This window comes from Pogoniulus pusillus, chromosome 19 (genome assembly GCF_015220805.1).
Source record: "Pogoniulus pusillus isolate bPogPus1 chromosome 19, bPogPus1.pri, whole genome shotgun sequence".
Taxonomy (NCBI): Eukaryota; Metazoa; Chordata; class Aves; order Piciformes; family Lybiidae; genus Pogoniulus; species Pogoniulus pusillus.
In genome coordinates, this window is record NC_087282.1 from 18,125,191 (window position 1) to 18,144,448 (window position 19,258).

Below are 19,258 nucleotides of genomic sequence, written 5' to 3' on the forward strand. Positions count from 1 at the left end.
TTACTCTTCAGTTAGGACTCTACACTTGATATATGTACAGATTGTATTTGTCAGACATCGTTTCAGCCCTGTGAAGTTTTCCAAGTAGATTAGTGCAACTATTAATACTTTGCAGTCTTTAGAAATTTTATACACTGCTTGAGCTGTGATTATTGGCAGTTACAATGAGTCTAAGACACTGAGTACAGTAACAGTGATGTTTTTAGCCAGAGATTAATTTTGAATGGAGTTTGTTTCAATTTTGACATGAAGTGTTTGTCTTTTTGGACAAATGGGTCATTGAAACAGCTTCCCCAGATCCTCACGTGGTCACTCAACCTGTAGGAGTTAGTTTTCTTTCTGAATGAAAGCTATTTTGGAATGAAATGAATTTTGTTTGAACAATTGGCTTGGATACCAGTAAGGATTTAGACAAGCAGCATAAAGCTCAGTTCAGGGCTTGAAACCTGCTGCTGACACTTGGAGAGAGGTCTAGCCAAGGCTCTGAGCACTGCATCCAGCTAAAGCACTTGGGCTTTTTTGAAGGCTGCTTTGTGTGGTGCTCTCATGTACTGCTCTCAGGTCTACCTTCAGTGCCTTGCATTTTGCAAGGGGAAGTAAAAGCTCTGCCTTGGTACACTGTGTGGCTGAAACTGATCTTTGGGCAGAATTCTGTTCCTGTGCTTTATTAATGTTATTTTATGAGAAGTCACATAAAAAATACCACCCAGATCCTAATCCAGGTAATTTTGATCACACCCCCAATCTTGGCTGCTGTTTCACTGAAAGAAATGTTGTAGGTTGCTTTCATATTTATCTGACTAGCTTCTGCAGCATGGATAATCTAAAACTGTTCATCAGTAAGGTTATAGCTCATTATCTTGGTACAAAGTTTTGTTGTACTTGATCCTAGTGTGGTGTCAGAAAAAATATTAGACTTGGACAGTTATAATGAAGGTTTCTGAAGCCTGTAGAGGAATCTTTTCATACGTTCCTCAGTTTTTGGTACTAGCCAAATATGTAGTTATAAGCTGAAAATGTGGTTGCTTGAATGGTAAGGTTCACTGCTGGTCAATGCAAACTGGCAATTTCCAAAGACAAATATCATGTTAGAAACTATATAAAATATTTGGCTGTAGGCTTTGCATGCCAGCTCAAGACTATTTTTTATAATGGACTCTAAGAAAATGTATTTAACTGCTCTGTGCTTAATGTGATCACTCAGCATTTCATTGTGCTTTTAACAAGCAATCCCAGAATTATGGGCATATTTCAGTTCAAATGTCTTCTGCAATGCCAAGCTCTGCACTTCCAGTGGGATACTGTGTTCTTTCTTTATAGCCTGAAGTTATCAGAAGATGCTGATGTACATTCTTGTCCTGCAAAGAAGTTCTGCATTTTGGTAAAGCAAGTTGATCAGAAGATGCATCAGTGCAAGTCTGTTTTTTTTCAGATTGTTTGAGGTGAAAGCCATTGCAAATACAGAACGATGTTATGACCATGAAATCAAGCAAAATGTGTTTTCTGGGTTGGGTGCTCTTGCTCTAATACTGCAGCTTCTGTTGCTGTCTGTTCAGATCAGTGTCAGGAAGAGATTTTGGTGTTCACTGGGATTATTGCAAAGATGGTTTAGTGCTGTCCACCCGATGGATCACCAGCTAAGTTGAGGTGTCTGTTCGCTGCCTCCTGCACCTTCGCCTCAAGCCCTCTTGTCGGAGAGGCTTATAGGGGTCAGTGGAAGGAGTGCCACAAGTCCCTTTGTCCTTGGTGTGAAATACACTGTTACAGCTTTTATGTGTGTGGGCTCCTTAGAGCCTTTGGTTTCCCATCCACAGCAGCTGCTGTTTTAGTTCAGACACCAGCAAGTGAATTGGAAGTGGTTTAAAGCTCCACCAACTGCTACTGAAGTAGCAACTTGGCACTGTGAGGAAAGGGGCAGTTTAAAACTGTTGGTTCGTCTCTTTCAGCAGCTCATTCACCTCCTGTGGCCTCTCACTTTTTGGAGGCATATAGTTGATGTGAGTTCTAAGTAGCTGTGTTTGCTGGCTGTACACAATTCACGATGCTTTGCTGTTTGCCACACTTTTAGACGTGGACCATCTCTCCAAGACTCACAGGCTGATTAAGGTGAGACACTGTTCCCTGGCCATCCATGCCCTGTGGCATCCCCCAGCACACCGGGGCTCGGCTTAGCAATAGTCTGTAGGCTCAGTGGGGCGGGTAGTTGTCAGGAGGCCAAATAGCTTCAGAGTTCCTGCAGCCTGGGAGCTGTGGTAGAGCTAGTGCCATGGTCCTGTGATAGATCTGTCTCTGCTGGACTGCGGTGAGGTGAAATGCTTCCCATGAGCACTTCAGTGTCCTGAAATATATTTGTTTACTTGTTCTTTCTTGTACACCCGTGTACATAATGAGGGCAAGAATCACACATTAACAGTTTTTCAGTACTTTGTTTGAGATGAAAACATCTGAGGATGAAAGGTAGCTTCTGCCCAGCAAAGTAAGCTCACTAGTGCAGAGACCATCCCTGGATCCACATAAAGATGGCAATACCGAGTTTCAAGAAGCAGTTTGCAGAGCAAGCAAGAGGCAAAGCATGGAACAAGAGAAGGGATGTGCATTTGTGGAAAGTGGAGAGCTCTCACAGCTGGGGCCATGTCAGAGAGAGTGAGCTGAGGTGAAAGGACTCCCTAGGCATCACGAGTCTCTCTGGGGAATCTTTCAATACACATTCCTGTACGTGGCAATTATACAGAGTGTTTGGGTGGATGTTGAGCTAGATGAAATCTCTTTTTGTCTGTCTGACAAATCTGTTAGCCACAGGATTTTTCCTGTGCCATTGTAACTGATTTATGTGCTTGTGTTCCTTGGAGAAAATAGGAAATACACATTGCATGTTGAAAACAGTAGAGCAGCGTGTGTAAGAATGAGCTTGTATGGGCTGAATTGCTACCACCTTTTTTTTTGACCTGTAGAGCAGCTTCATCTTCCTCCTGAAAGCATGTTGACAGACAGTCCAACTAAGATACTGTGCAAGTAGTGACATGGCAGTAGAAAGTTATATTTGAGGCAAACTTAATGCAGTAACATAATGGATATTGTTTGAAGGTGAGCTAAGCAAACACTGCTTAGGGTATTGCAAGCAGGCCACTTTTTTGAATTCTTTTCTGTTTTAAACTAGATCTGGTTCCTGTGCTCTTACTGTCAAATATTGTCTGTCTTTGCTGTCAGCAGTGTATATTCTGATAATACCTCGAGAGCCCTCTACTTCTTAATGTTGATTGGCACTTTGAGACACGGTTTAATGGCCTTGGTGGCGTTAGGTCAACAGTTGGCCTTGATGGTCTTAGAGGTCTTTTCCAACCAAAACAATTCTGTGATTCTATGGCATTTGTAAGCATTGTTTCTCACAGTGCTTACAAAGGGATCATTCAGTGCTACGCCTGCTATTAAATATGTGGAGGCTTAAGTGCTGTTTTCTTACTGCAGAATAGTAGAAAGGGTGAACAAATGCAGTCAGGAGGTGGCAGAGCCATGGCACTGCAGGCAGTTGAGCACAATTAGTACAATGGTGCTGTACTATTAACAAAACCATCAACTATTTCTCTTTGTTAATTCATTATTCCATTTGACTCATCTCTCTGCAAGGAGTTCAGTTCTGGCTTAATACACCAGTGAGTCACTCCACATCTCCCAGTCCTCCTCGTTCTGTTAGTGCTTCTTTCTGAATGCTGTTTGTTTTAGGAGCCACGGTGATGTGGTGCACTTGCTGGCTGTAGGCAGAGGAATTGCAAGCAGGCATGCCCGTTTGTTTGGTTTCAGCAGAACAGCCCTTTCCTTATCACCAAGGTGCTGAGCATTTGACAAATGTGTACCTCTAACGCTGCCTTCTTGGTTGTCTTGCACTGGAGCAGAAGCTTATTGGCTTGGGACAATATGAGTGATTCTTGCCCTTCTGCATCATTCAGGTGTCAGGTTTTTTGGTTTCCATTATTTTGCCAGACTGAGACATGAAAATATCTTCTCATAATTTTGCCTCTTCCTATACAGAAACTTTTACTGATCCAAGTGTCAGCCAATTGGAAAGATTAATCTGTTATTTCCTCCTTGTACTGAAGTCTAGAAGGTTTAATAGCTGTGTTCTGAAGGCCTAGTCTTTAGAAACTGAAATCTGGCTATAGCCATGTAAGACAAAAATGTAGTAGTCCAAGTTGTACTTCCAGTAGATAACCTACCTTAGCTGGTGTGGGGTGGCTAGAGCTGATTACCAGCCAATCTTGGGAAAATCTGAGACAAGCCTGTCTGTGGGGAAATAGGAAAAAAACTCAGGGTAATTCCAAGATTTATGTCCTACCTCCTCCAGATTTTTCCTAAGGGTTGCAGCTGTAACAAGTGTTCAGAACAAGTTGCTCTAATGTGATGCAAGGCTGGTAAAATTATTATGGATCAAGGAGTTTTAAGCAGTGTTTTGAATACAGAAAACATAACTCCTCACTTTTTGGGGTTGTTTCTTTTATTCTTCTTTTTATGTTCATAATTATTTGTATGGGGATAGCAAGTGGCCTTCCAAGGCTCCACTGTGGGAGTCAATGTTTAAATAACAACAAAAAAAGCCAGTCATTTGATATCCTGTCTGATTTTGCTTGCTGTCACCGTTCATCACTGTGATAACAGTCAGGGTTATGCTAACAGCTCAGCTTTTCCAACACAGTGTGCATAAAAAGCTGAGACCTGGGCCACACAGGTCATTTTTCAGCTGTACCATGATATTGGTATGTGCTGCTGCATTCATATGGGTGTCCAGGTGCCAGGGTATCCTGTGGTCTATTGTATCCTGTCACTATGCATTGGTGGCTTTCTGACTGTTGTGGAGGGGCTTGTAGCACTCTGTCAGAGCAGGGTAACTTGGCTGTGCAGACAAAGCCACCTGGTTTTGCTTTTGAACCAGCCAGCCAGAGCTAAGATGGCATTCCAGCTTCACATTTTTGTGGTGGTTGTTTCTTTTGGCCTCTGAGTTTCAAGGATCTGGTACTAATTATTAAACTAAATGTTTGACTTTTATTCATGATGAATTAATTTATGCACATTCTCAGAAATAATGTCACTGTGTTTTTTTGCCAGTGAAGTAAGTATTGCTCTGCTCACATCACAGTCCTGACCCACACAGTAGGTCGAATGCAAATGGGATGCGTTTGACTGCTCTAGCTCAGAAAAATGATGCAGAAGACATGGTGTTAATCACCAAACTGTGCATGGGCAAAAAATGCAGCTCTGACAGAGGTGCAGAGGAATTGTTTCCTGGTTCATTCTAGCAGTCAAACTGTTTTCCATTGTCTCAGTTTATTGAAAATAATATTCCAGGAGTTGAATTTTCTTTGCTTTTTTTCAGAAAATGCAAATTGTCTTATTACTTCTTTTCCTGCAGCTTTGGGCTATGAAGACTTTATGGAATGTCTGTCTCCATCTGGTTCCCTCCCTATTCCCCATCACTGCTTACTTGTCAGTACCCCTTCTTGCAGTCCTTGTTGTCTTTGGTGTCACCTTCCTGGGTTTTGCTATTGTCCTATGCCATCCCTGCTCTCTGATGCTTCTGTCCTGACTTCTGCAATGCACAGATGTATGCAGCTTGATACTCCACTGGTGCAAAATTCTAGCTCACATAGTCTTATTTCAGTTGATCCTGCTCTAGAGAAATAAATATTTGTGTCTGGAATCCCAGAGAACTGGGATCCTTTTTCAGTGAGTGCTCATACTAAAGAAAAAATTCTGTAGATAACTCTGGGGACTGCTTTAAACAAATACTCGACTGCCCTTGGCTCTAACAGTTCCCTGTGTGGTTCAAATGCACTCCATAAGCTACTAACTTCAGACTCCAGAGAGGGAAGGGCAGGGACTACAGGAGGTTTTCTTTCGGTCCAAAAAAGGGAGACCCTTAAAATTTCACATACAGCTCCAGAAGAGCTTCTTCTGCAAGCATGGAAGGTGCCCCAGGCCTTCTTTGATCAGGAGCCAAAATGGGGTCTGAATTCCAGAAATCCCCATGGACAGTGGGAGCTCAGGGGCTTTAGCCAGCCAGACACAGTATGTTTCAACATAGGAAGGAGCTGGCTTTGTTTTAATTTTTGTATGTGTACAGGCAGTAGATGTTGCCTCAACTGGGTTTGGGGACTTCACATGAAGAGAGATTTCCTGAGCTTCCTGCCAAGGGGAGCCTCTGAGACCACAAAGCCTGCATTTTATTTGCTCTCTTACAATCAAAAGATGGCTGACTGGTTTTATGACAGTTTGATCTCCAGAGTGAAAATCTTTAATGCATTTCATGCTGGAGATTTCTCTTAGCCTTTCTTTTTTTACACTGCACTTTGAATTGTTGGAGTTAATTATCTATGTTATCTCCACTTGGAAGAAATATGTCTTGGGAAGTTTGATCTATCTGAAGATATTTTAATCCCTTCCCCATCTTTAAGATGCTCTTTAACCCACAAATTGAGAGATAAGTGACTGTTTTGGATAAACCTTTAAAACCATAAAGCTTTAGACACAGCTTAAAGTCCCACATTTCAGCTCTGGCATTTAGTTAGCTATTGTTTCAGCTTCATTTCCCCTGCAGTATTCAGACAGCTTAATTTGGTAAAAATGTCCCCAGACTATTTCTTTTGTGCTCAAGTTGTAATGATTCTTCATATTTTGTGATTTTGGGAATTGGTGTGAGACACAAGAGCATGGCAGGTTTCTCTGGTGAGGTTGTGTTATTTAGCTTTTGTGTATTGGTAACACTTGCTGACAGTGTCAGTTGGTATGGTTCCAAATGTTGGTCTCCCACAGTGGTAGTACTTAGCTCCTCTGTAGAGCTCATTAAGCTTTCCATGGACTCAGTGTGACCGACCATCTCAATTCCACAGGTAAAGAAGCTCAAGGTTGAGTGGTAACTACCTTAACTACTGTCAGCAGTCCATTATCTTGTCCTCTTATCCAGTGTCAGAGCCAGGAGAATCAGCCAGTTCTCTCAGGCCCTAGCATGGTAGTTTCCATCTGCTAGGATAAGTTTAAAAGATGAGCTCTGTCTCAAAAATGTTACTGTCTAAACTAATAATTGTCACCTCCACAGTTTGCTACTATTTCCATAGAGTTGTCTCAGACAGTTTTTCAAGCCCCTGTAGAACGTGATGAAACCAGCTGATGGTAAACTCATTTCCTTAGCTACCTCTTGCTGGTCCCTGCGAAGCAGCCTCTGCACACTACAGGTCAGATATCAGTCATCTTACTTTATACTGAGAGGCCACAGGTGGAACTTAATTATTAAGGAGTCTAGGGGGTGGGCAAAAAGCACACAAACAAGCTAGAAAAGAGTGGCCAGATATGCCTACTATCCATGTCTGGGATGGAAGGTTGCAAGTACTTGTTGAATTTGCTGCATGGAGAGGTAGACTGTAAGCTTTACTTTTATTCCCACACTTGACTGACATCTTGATGCTGCAAACATGTCTGCTGTTTAGTGATAGTGACTTGACATTTCCTGTTGCTTTGCTGTTGAAGTTGTTTCCAAAGGCAGTAATTTTTAAACATTGCCCCCTCCTTCCCAGCTACCTCCAGTGTATCCGTGTCAAATAGATCTGGGACTGTCTTCTACTTCTGGCAATGTACCAGCTCTTTGGAACAGTTGCTGGATGACTCTGCTGCTTCTCTTACTTCTTCTTGGGAAGAGTGGAAGAAGATCCTCATTCCAGCTGTTTCCTGAAATTTCCCCAGTGTGGTAGTGTGAAGAAAAAGAATTACTACACGGGAAAAGCACCGACTTAATTCTATGCTAATGCCAAGTGGTGCAATTCAACTGGGTCATTTAATGTACATTCCTTTAGAGTTGGAGCAATCTGGGCCCAAAATACTGGCTGAGCTCAGATCATGACTGTGTTAGTGCCAGTTTTAATTTAAGTGAAATCCTGTCCTGTTTCTCCTGATTGATGCAGATCAGAAAATGCACTGGAATAGCAACATGATAAGTTATTATCGGGAGTGGGCTATCCAGAAACATTTTACTTACCTTCTGGCAAAGAGGTGGGTAGTTGCTCTATTGTCTGAGCAGATACTGACTTGCAGTGAAGATTCTCACACTGAGAGCAACTACACAAGGTAGATGCACAAAGTTATGCTAATGAGCACTTCGGAGCAATTAGATGCATGAGGGTAGCTTGAAGTGGCATGTCCAAAGCGGGTTAGCTGTCCAGCATGGGTGCCAAGTGTTTCAGAGCTGTGGTAGCTTCAACTTCAGTTTGGCCTCTTGAGCCAAGTACAAACTAACGGCTTCTCTGCTGCTGGTACCTGCTTCAGGTTTAAAGTAACACAGGTCTGTGTAGGTAAGCTGCAGTTGTGTCCCCATGTGCAGGGAGATCATTCTGCAGTGATTTAGCAAATGGCATGAGTGCTGGGAGTGAGACAGTCTGTGGAGATGGGGCAGCAGGTGGGAGACAGAGGCATTTAGTCTGACAATTCCTGAACTAGTGACAGAGTGCATTTCCACTGTTTTCTGTGGTAGTTCATGAACACTTTTGTCTCATTTTCCCTTCCCCCTTCTTATCCTTTTGGCTTCTCACACAATTACAGACTGAGCCTGTGTGACTGTATGAAAAGCATTTCCTCCTGTTACTTTCTTTTTTTTTAAAGTCAGCTTCAGCCCACCAGCTGCTTTCCATTAGTGTTACACACTCACTAAGAGGGCAGCACATAATGCTTTAGGCTCTGCTGAATAGTAGAAATCCTTTGGAATCACTGTCAGACACAGATTTCTCAAGTAGATTGTAGGCAAAAAGAATTCAGCACATTGGGACCAGTCTTCTGTCTTCTTGAAGAAGTCAAGATGCGGTGAGGAGCTGTTGTCTGAATGCAAAGCGTGATGAAAGCTGTGACTAGATCTCCTCAGGTGAATGTTTGCTTGCTCTGGACATCTTATCAAGGGTAGAAGCTGAATGTTTTTGTTGCTATAGGAATTATGATTCCCTCCTTGATTCTGAGAGAGCACTTTACTGATAGTGAATAGTATCTAGTTGTTTATCCAGACTTCCAGACAGATATTATTGCTGTATTTTTTGTGATTCTCAGAAGAAGACCTTAAACTTCCTTAAACCTTTCTTTCTTCCATGAAAATTACAAGAGCAATATTCAATACCTTTGTCCACTCCTCCCTTCGCTGTTATCAGTGGAGTCAGTAGCAAGAGTCTTAATGTAAACTGCTGTTGTGCTGTTCTCTTATGCCTATCTAAAGCAGCCACAGTGTGGCTGTGCCAGCTATGGGCTGGCAAAAAACCCTGGGAGTTTCATCCTACAAGTGGTAGAAGTTAAGTCTAGACTTCTGTGTCTGGAGTAGTACAGGCACTGCTCTAGAAGAGCACAGTGAAGTCAGCTGCACAAGTTTAGATCCCAATTCCTGCTGTCATGTTGGGTCACACTCTGGTTCAGCAAAGTTTCTTATGGAATCCCACAGTATTCAGCATGTTCCAAGAGCATGGACCTGCAAGTGCAGTCACTTGGCTCATTGTGTGAAGACCAAAGGGAGTTTCTGATATGCCCAATGAATGTGAAAATTGAATTGAAGTCTTGCTTTATGATTGACTTTGAAATCCTTTTCCTTGGACTTGCAGAGAGTAAACTTCATTTAGTGGTTGTGGGATTAATGAGTTCATTGATAGCCTGTTCACAGAGAGGAAAGCAATCAACCACTTTTTGTCAAAGTCCTCTATTGTGCTTTAATAAATCAGAGTAAAAGATTAATCTGTCAGTCACCTTTCACTGCAGAATGTAATCTGAATACTAAATCATCCTGCATTCTGTATTTGTATGAAACTCGGTGCTCAGGAGAAGTACAGGGACTTTCTCTGATGTCCTGCAGCAGCTTCAAGTGCATTTTGCAGGGAGGCTGGTTGCAGGAGGCTGGTTGCCTAGAGGACCAGATGAGGGGCCTGCGTTTCCCTGTGCTGACCTGTCTTGCTGAGCAGAGTGTGTGCTCTAGAATCTGGAACATAAGCTTCATTTCAGATAATTTTTGTAGCATGGAGAAAGTCTGCCTTCAGAAGCTCCAGGCAAAAATTTCACTTCTTTGGCTGCTTGCCATTGTCTGTCTTCTACAGGCTATGAAGATGCTAACTGAATACAGTGCCTCCTATTATTGAGCCTTTATTTCCTCAAACATTTATTTGATAGGAAGAAGACTGTTCAGGGTTCACTGTCTTCTTTAGTTTCTCTCTCATAAAGCCTTCCAGAATGCTTATACAGAAGCACTGGACTGAAGCTGAAGAAAGACTGAACATGGGGTAGGAGCCTGCTTGCTGTGCAGTCTCCAAGTCTTCTGCTTCACTAGAAAGCCATCCAGGAGGCTGTGTCTCTTTTCTGAGGCTGAGCAGAAAGCATTTGTGATTGTCTTGGTCCTTTGTTAAATGCTGGAAACTTGAGTTCTGTGCAATGTTAACTTCTCAGGAGTCCTTAAATACACAAACCAAGCAACAAAAGGGAATTGTCCTTTCTTCTTTTAGCATTCCCCCAGTGATATAGATATTCACTGATGTACTCAGCTGGGAAAAGGAAATGGTTAGAACACCACTCTGGGTCTTTAGTTTCCATTGCTCTCTCATAGAGCACTCCCAAGTATTTGTCCAGTCGTCCCAGTTTGTAAAAGGGAGGCAGGGATATTTCTCCTGTTTCTGGAGATTTCTTTTTTCTCTTAAGACTCGTTAGTTCCTTTAATGAACTGCAGAGCTCCAACTGAATACACATAGTGGGGCTAATGGAAGTTTTGTATGGGTAGCAGGGAGCCTAAATCGAAAGCAGCAAAACAGGTGAGCATAGAGTTTTATTATTTTAAAATACATTGTGGCAGAATTGGTTTGGAAGAGGATTAAGAACATTATTAGAAAGCTGTAGTCTGAGGAAATGTGTTCACTCTTCCACTTCTAGTGAGACGCAAACACCATCTGAGACTTAACAACTCATACTACTTCAGCTGGCAGCTATCAATCTGGCACTGCTCTGCCTGGCCTGCTCCTCCATCGAGGAGATATAGTCTCCTTCATCCTCTGCTAGCTCCTCCCAGCTGTCCTCTACCATCTCCTAGCCTGAGGAGTATCAGAAATACTGCTCTAAAAGGCCATTTATTTGCCCTGATTTTATCACTAAAAATCCATATGTACACAGTATTTGTTTAAAACTTTGTCTCTAATGCACAGTGCTCTGGGGCACACATGGTTAGTACAGCTGATTGAACTGGACCTACATGATATTGGTACATCCTGACACTGTCAGCTGTCATTAAGGCCTGGAAGTGGTGAATGTCTGAAAGTTCGATCAGTTAATGCCTGTGCACTCAGATGGATTCGTATTGATGGGATTTTGTCCTCTTTTCCTCTGTAATAATCGTCCTCAGGCTAGGGTTTGGTGCTCAGAACATTTGTTAGCTGTTTCCTCTAAAGTACAGTTCATTGCCACCAGAATTTGAAGTCCTAAGTGTCATCTAATTGCCATCTTTCCTTCAGGTATGTCACAGAACTTAACACTTTGATGTAAATAGGTTTTTTGCCACTTAAATGCTTAAAGCTTGGCAGACTGTAGTGATATCCCTCACCACAAGTCACTGTTCAGTTCACTGGAAAAATGATGATGAAGTATACAAAGCACCAAAGCATTAGGTCCCAAATGGGGCACATTTGCAAACAAGGGATGCAGCCCTGCAGTTGACACTTGATCTCTGTATGCCCCAGGGAACTCAGCTATAAAATCCAGTTAATGCAGGAGCTGATTTGACTGCAAAGAGATTGCCTCGGAGCGTAACTATAATTGCAACTGCTTTGCAGTTATAGCTCTGCTGATATAAAATATACAGCAATTGGAAAGAAATGTTTGCACTTATAATGAACACAGCAGTCAAAATATCTCCAAAATCTTGAAGGATTCTGAGTGAGCAGCTGAGATGATTGCAGAAGCAACATTTTCTCTTGCTCTCATTTTATGGAATAAGGGTAAAGTAGAAGTTAGAGATGTTGAGGTGTTGGAGCATGTCCAGAGAAGGGCAACAAGGCTGGTGAAGGGCCTGGAGCACAAACCCTGTGAGGAGAGGCTGAGGGAGCTGGGGGTGTTTAGCCTGGAGAAGAGGAGGCTCAGAGGCGACCTCATTGCTGTCTACAACTACCTGAAGAGTGGTTGTAGCTAGGTGGGGGTTGGTCTCTTCTCCCAGGCAACCAGCAACAGAAGAAGGGGACACAGTCTCAAGTTGTGCCGGGGGAAGTATAGGCTGGATGTTAGGAGGAAGTTCTTCACAGAGAGGGTGATTGGCATTGGAATGGGCTGCCCAGGGAGGTGGTGGAGTCACCATCCCTGGAGGTGTTCAAGAAAAGCCTGGATGAGGCACTTGGTGCCATGGTCTAGTTGACTGGATAGGGCTGGGTGCTAGGTTGGACTGGATGAGCTTGGAGGTCTCTTCCAACCTGATTGATTCTTTGATTCTAATAGAAGAAGCCACATACATTCTGTGAAAATAAGTCTGGGGACTTGCCCATTGGTGCTTAAAAATTTGCTGAGTGTTTTATTTCAAATGCATTTCCTTTCCATCAAGAAAAATCTAACATAATCAATATGCACGGGGGTATAAAGTTGAAGGGGGAAATTGGAACCAATTTTCTTTTTCATACAAAGAAAGAGTCTATGAGAAAGTGCTGATGGCCACTTTAATTCAAGTATGCAGGAAATGCAGACATTTTCATAGATAATTGATGAGACATGGGGAAAAAAAGGAGGGAAGAATTGAAGGATTGTGATTATCCAAAAGGGGAAATCTTCAAAATCTTGGTTTTGTTGTTTCTGAATACTGTCTAATAATTGTTTCAAAAACATCCTTAGTGCATCTCATTTAGAACATTTATAATCAGCTCTGGCCACTGCAATGCCTTTTTTGCTGATTTTGGCAAGCTAAGATGAGATTGTTTGGAACTACAATGTGCTAATGCACTCCTGTGTTCACTGCTCGAAGATGATCTGCTACAAACCAGAAGGAAGCTGGAGTATGTCTCCTTCATTTTTGCCTGCAGTTCAGCAGTGTGGCAGTTTGCATATCTTTGTGGCTGGCATAGGGAGACTTCAGTCTGTGATCTGTTTCTGGCAGGAGCTCTGCTTCTACCTCCTTGGTCTGCTCCCCCTTTTTTTTTTTCTTTTCTTTGGACAGTCCTATTTTGTGCAGCTTATCTTTTAAGGTTATCTGGGGAGGTGGGCTCATGGGAAAGTCCTGGTGTTTTGGGACATGACGGAGTATAGAATGTGTGGGTGATACAGAAGAAATAGTTTAGTGATTGACCAAGTTCATATAAAATCATAGTCTTTGTTGTTGTTAAGATTCATAACTTGACACCGTTGTTAGACCACTTTAAAGTGAAAAATTGTTAGATGAGGTCTAGGTGTGTAAAGATTTCTTCCTCTTTATGTCCTGCCACAACATGCTGGAACTGCTAACTGTGAATATATCACCTAGATAGCTTCCATAACAAAGGATAGTACTTTTGAACTGCCCTGGTAAGCTGTCACATTGCTATTGTTGCTCAGCAGTTATGCAGTAGCTCTCCTGGTCTGCTGATGAATTCCTTTGTTTCTGACAGACACCCATTTAGAAGTCTTGGAAAAAACAAAGTGGAACCAGTTAACATTGAATGATCTTAAAACTAGGGTGAACTTCTGTTTTCATCGGGGAGGAAGATGATGCCATCAGCTAATTTGGTTGATCAATAGCCCTGCTTGCTATAAGGTTCCAAAGCTTGTGGCTAAAAGCTGATTGCACTGGATCCAAAATAAATTTGATCTATTGGTTTCCACAGATGTAGTATAGCCCAGGATGATGCTTCAGTGCTGATGCTTAGCTAATTTTAATAATGCTGACAGACTGGCCTGATGCCTGCTGTGAGGACACTGTAATACAGGAACCCTCAGCAGCAGAGCACTAATTTAAGATGTTTTTTACATTAGCATGGAGCTGTCACTCTCTAACAAAGAGCAATCATAGAGGGTCGTTATTCTGAGACCAGGAAGCATTACAGTCTTTGCTGAACAAGTTTAATGCTGTCTTTCCTAAAAAGAGAGAGGTACTGGCAAGAAATTAGACTGGTTTATTGGTTTTGGCTGGAGAAATAAGCACTACTGGAACATGAGGAAAAGTTGTGTGGCTGGAGTACAAAAAGTGTGCAAGGCATGTCTGCCCGTAGCATTTGAGTATGCAGTTTCAGAGAGGACCTAGCCATGTTCTTCTGCATGCTAGTTTGGGAAGGTGGACTAAAATGTAACTGTTGTTTTCATCTCTATTTCAGCGACTATATCATGGCTACAGGCTCAACAGAGGTCATACGGTCACCTGAAAGAGGCGAGAGAGTGGAAGAGTGCTCAGGTAAGCAGTTGTTCTCCAAATGTGTTGCTGATTTGGAAGGCAGAGATCTATTTTCTTCAGATCAGGGGTTTGTGGTGGCTTGTTTTTCAATGTTATTTTGGGCTTTGTAGTGTGGAAAAAAATTCTGTGTGACTTTGTCAGCAGGTGGTATTAAAGGAAGGATCTTTTAATGTGCAGTACTGGAGGGCTGTAACGTGGTGGAGGATATTCTTTTTGATGCTGGCTTGGATTTTCAAACCCAGCACATTAAGGCTTGGAGGAGATTGTTGTGCTTGCTTTGATGGATCCTATGAAGTTGAGAGCTGAGTCTGTCTGGGGGAGCTGTATCAGTACAGCCTCGTTGTGCTTCTAAACACAGACAAACACTTGTTACTTATTCTTTACTGTCATGAGATAATGCAAACAGTCATGAGAGAGTGAAATAATTAGAAAGAATGGAAAATGTCTTAGTTATAGTGAAGAGTTCCATTAATTAAAGACAATCCCCTTTGCTAGTGTTCAGACTCTTTTTGAGGAGGTAGGGCAATAGGAGGAGTAGCATCACGGCTGAGACATTTCAGAAGAAGTAACTGTCATAGTACTTTAAACAATTATTTTATTTGATTATGACTCCAAATCATCTTAAATGTGTTTCAGAGGTCATTTTGCTTTACCCTTGAGAAATATATTTTCCACCATCAGAATACTGGTAGAAGAGAGAAGCAAGTGGCAAAGTAACTGTTAGTTGAACTTCGCATGGCAGATAAATAGGGGTGAGGAAAGTGTAATGATGGATGTTCAGCAGAGGCTGGTTTCTGGAATTTATAGTTTAGTTTATCACATACTCCAAGGCTATCCATGGCACACTGGGGAACTTGTGTGAAAGCCGTGCATGCAAGTTTTGTACTTGGGTTGACTAGAAGCTTCAGAAAGTGGATCAAATTCTAACCTGGGTGGTGGGGAAGGCAGAAGATGGCTTGTGCTCTTAAGTGTTGGCTCTAAACCCACCGAAAATAGTTTTGTCTCAAGCTGAAGAAAAATTTGGAAGTGAGAGAGTGCTGTGCTGTTGCATTCAAAAGACACTTAACTGAACCTAGATTAAGCATTTTTAGGATCTTAGCTCTACTTCCCCTGTAATATAGGATTGCCTCACCTCTTCCTCTTCAGGGCTTTCATTGGCATGTGATGTAAAGCCTCTAAGAGGCTAAAATTCCCAGGCTTCACAGTTTAGACAATTAGATTAATTTCTTGCCTTATTGTCTGATTAGAGGCTTCCAGGCCATGGTGTCCTTCATGATGGCAGTAATGAGGACACTGTCCAAAACATGTCAGCACTAGTGTTAGCTTTACCAAATTCCATGACTTAATTGCCTTTCTGGCAGCATTGGGTATTTTCTGGGAAGCTATAATAATGCTATTTTCTGAGAGTCTTAAGTGTGTGGGTTTTTGGGGGTTTGGTTTGGTTTGGTTTTGTTGTGTTTTTTATTGGTGAAAGTATTTAGTCCTTGGATTTGAGAAAAAAAATGGAAGATGTGTCCTGAACCATCCTTAGGAAGGAAATCAGAGAGCACAGAAAATCCCAAAATTACCTGTTTAGTTTAAATATGACAATTGAGCTCCCAGAGCAGTTGTTCCCTTTGGTTTTTACAGTCTCAGTCTGGCACTGGAAAAAAATGTTTTTTTTTTTCTCTCTTCTATCTTGTAATTGGGAAGAACTATGCAAAGAGCAGAATCGCATGTATTAATTCTCTGTGTGCAGGAGAAACACTGAAATAAGCAATACAGAAACAGTAAAAGACATAGAATAAACAAACATTACAGAGAAAGCAAAATGCTTGTTCCTGCTCCTTTTCTCTTAAGAGTGGGCTAAATCATAGCATAAGCAGCTAATTTATGGGAAGGCTTTTGCTTTTTAGGGCAGTGGCCTTTACATATGGTATTTTATGTTTAATGCCATTGAAATGAAGATTGGTAACCATAAGTATTCAAACATCATGAATCATTATTCATCATTGGAAAGGGGAAATAGGCATAGTTATCTGAGCTTGGGTTTTCTCTCCTTGCTTTGACAGGGTTTTTGCTATGCAATGATTTTTTTCCATTTTGAGTAATAAGACCCTCTTACATATTATTAGTTTGGGTATATAGAGCACTCCACCAGTTCAGTGATGCCTTGGGCTGGTTCACAGTGCACTGAACTGCAGGCACCTCTGAATGACTTGGTGTGTGAAACCAGTGCACGGCTGTTGGCAGCAGGAAGCAAGCAGGAACATCGTCTTTCCATGATGTGCCTTTATGGCCAGATGCTCTCACCTGGAGCAGACCCACAGTGTTAATCTCCAGTTTAAGAGGGACAGGGATCTGCTGGAGAGGGTCCAGTGGAGGCCTACAAGGATGATTAGGGAGCTGGGGCCTTATGAGGAGAGGCTGAGGGACCTGGGGCTTTTTAGTCTGGAGAAGAGAAGACTGAGAGGGGATTTAATAAATGTTTATAAATATCTGGGGGCTAGGGGTCAGGAAGGGGGGGACAGGCTCTGCTCACTTGCTCCCTGACATCTCTCCAAGGAGCAATGGATGTAAGCTACAGCACAGGAGATTCCAGCTCAACACAAAGGGAAACTTCTTTACTGTAAGGGTCACAGAGTACTGGAACAGGCTCCCCAGAGAGGCTGTGAGTCTTCTACTCTGGAGACTTTCAAGGCCTGTCTGGATGCATTCCTTTGTGCCCTGAGCTAGATTGTAAGGTCCTGCTCTGGCAGGGGGGTTGGACTCAATGATCACTTTGGGTCCCTTCCAACTCCTGACATCTTGTGATCTGCATGCAGCACTAAGTGTCTAGTAGTGATTGTATCTTTTTTGTATAATGATATGGCAGGTGTCCATCTTCTGCAACTGCAGGGAAGCTTAATGTTTTCTCATACCTCTGGAAGGGCTGACAGAATGCAGCTGAGAGGAATTACTGCTGGAGGGGGTGTACACCATGCATCAGTAATAAGTTAGAGGCTAGAGAAAGCACTGAAGTAACTCGTGTATCCGCAACAATACTCAAGCATTGTCCCATGACAGATGAGGTTTACTCATTGCCAGTGTTTGCAAATCTGTGGGCTCCATTCTGAAGTTAGCACCACTTCTGATCTCAACAAGTATAACAGGTATTTGGAGTCTTACTTTGGCAATGTTACTCTTTGTGGTAGGACTTCTGTTTCTCTTAAATGCCCTTATGATTACTTCTCTTTTTATGTTGCTGTTGTGTTGTGATTTTGGTTTCTTTTAAACATCCCTTTGGTTTTCTGGAAATACTGGCACCTGATCAAACTCATCAGTAATATTTGCACTGGAATTGAACTTGCTTTCTGACTGCATCACTGTCAGCTGATCAGTCTACATGTCAGTATCCTGTCCTTTGCATGTAGGAGTTTTCCATTTTGTTCTTTGAATCATCAAACTGTTATCAGACATTGCTGAATTGATAATTTTTGACACTGCTTTTGTGAAACTTTTTAATCTTTTGTTTTTCTCATCTAAAATAATCCAACTCAGCTTTGACAGATTTCCTGGGAGAATGCCATGTAAGTTGTCTAGTTGCTGATATGAAGGGCAGTGATAGTACTATGTTCTTCTGGTCCCTGGTGACTTGTCTTCTTTTACTGGTTCTTTATGTGGGTGTGGTATGAAACTCATTGATCCCTGTGAGAGTCTTAACAACTCCCAAACCCTTGGAGTCAACTCCAGTCTAGGCCAGGCAGTGTAACCTGTGTATTTTCTGTGACTATCTCATTCACCTACTGCCTGATAAGCAGCAGTGTAAGATACAAAGGTCTTCCACTGGTAAACCTGCCACTGAAGCACCTCTATTATTAAACTGAGTGGGACTCAATTGAAAGTTCTGCTCTACATGTTTTGAAAGATAATTTGGCCTCCTCAGTGACAGCCCAAGTCAGTTGAAAAGCAGTGTGCAGGCCTTCCCTGGCTGCTGCTGCTCTCAGAGAGGTGGCCATTGCGTCCATCCATGCTGGATGGTGTAGCAGAGTCCTTGTATATCCACATGGTGCTGGCACTGGTCTGGAGAGAAGGGAGGAGACAGGGTGAGTAGATCTCAGTATCATTGTTTGCTTCTCACAGTGGCTACTGTGTGATGCAGCTGTGTGGTGGCACAGTTTCAGCCCAGATAAGGCCCTCTGGCAGAGGTCCCTACACGTACAGGGCACATGTTGAGACAGAGCATCACCAACTAAATCACTGGTGGGAGAGGACAATAATTGTGTTGAAATAATGCCTTTCTCATAAAGGAGTCATCCAGCTGTGGGCATTTATTATGCTAACTGCTGTAAAGTATTAATTGAACAATGAATATGGCTCAGATGTGCAGTGATGTTATTGCTCTGCATATGTATTCAAATCACTCATAGGGGTCTTAGTACAATAGTTTGGCCCAAACCGCTCCAAGCTGACCCCTCAATGACAAAATGAAGCATTTGTGTGATGAATGACAATAGAAATAAGAATATTAAAGTACCTTAGGTTATTAAAAATGAAAGAAGCCAATGATGTTTCATATGATTTGTTATTTTTGTATTTTGTTTGGACAATGGAAAGTCTGAAATCAGTTTAACAGTTTTGTAATTATGTTTTTGGGGCTGCTGTGTTTGGGGATTTCATATCCTGCAGGGCAGTATCTTAACTTAAATTTGCTCCTATGTTCCTGGAGGAGTGGTTTAATGTGGAAACAGATATTTGGGGTTTAGAGCTTATAAATTCCTTTGGCAGTTTCAATCTTTTTTGCCACATGTTGAATATTCTTCAGGGGTCTCCTTACAGCACTGAGTAAAGAGCAAGCAGAGCTAAACTGAGCTAAGTAGAGAACAGTAAGAGCTAAAGACAGTGACATCAATTATT

General features: G+C 42.1%; 1 protein-coding gene across 1 annotated transcript in view; it reads left to right on the top strand.

The window, feature by feature from the left end:
- The window catches only part of KIAA1210 (KIAA1210 ortholog), a 42,349-nt gene that overhangs the window by 1,510 nt on the left and 21,581 nt on the right, over window positions 1-19,258 (top strand). Inside the window, exon 2 of the mRNA XM_064158925.1 lies at window positions 14,307-14,383. Coding sequence (XP_064014995.1) covers window positions 14,307-14,383 — 77 coding nt within the window. The remainder of the gene's footprint in view (window positions 1-14,306; window positions 14,384-19,258) is intronic.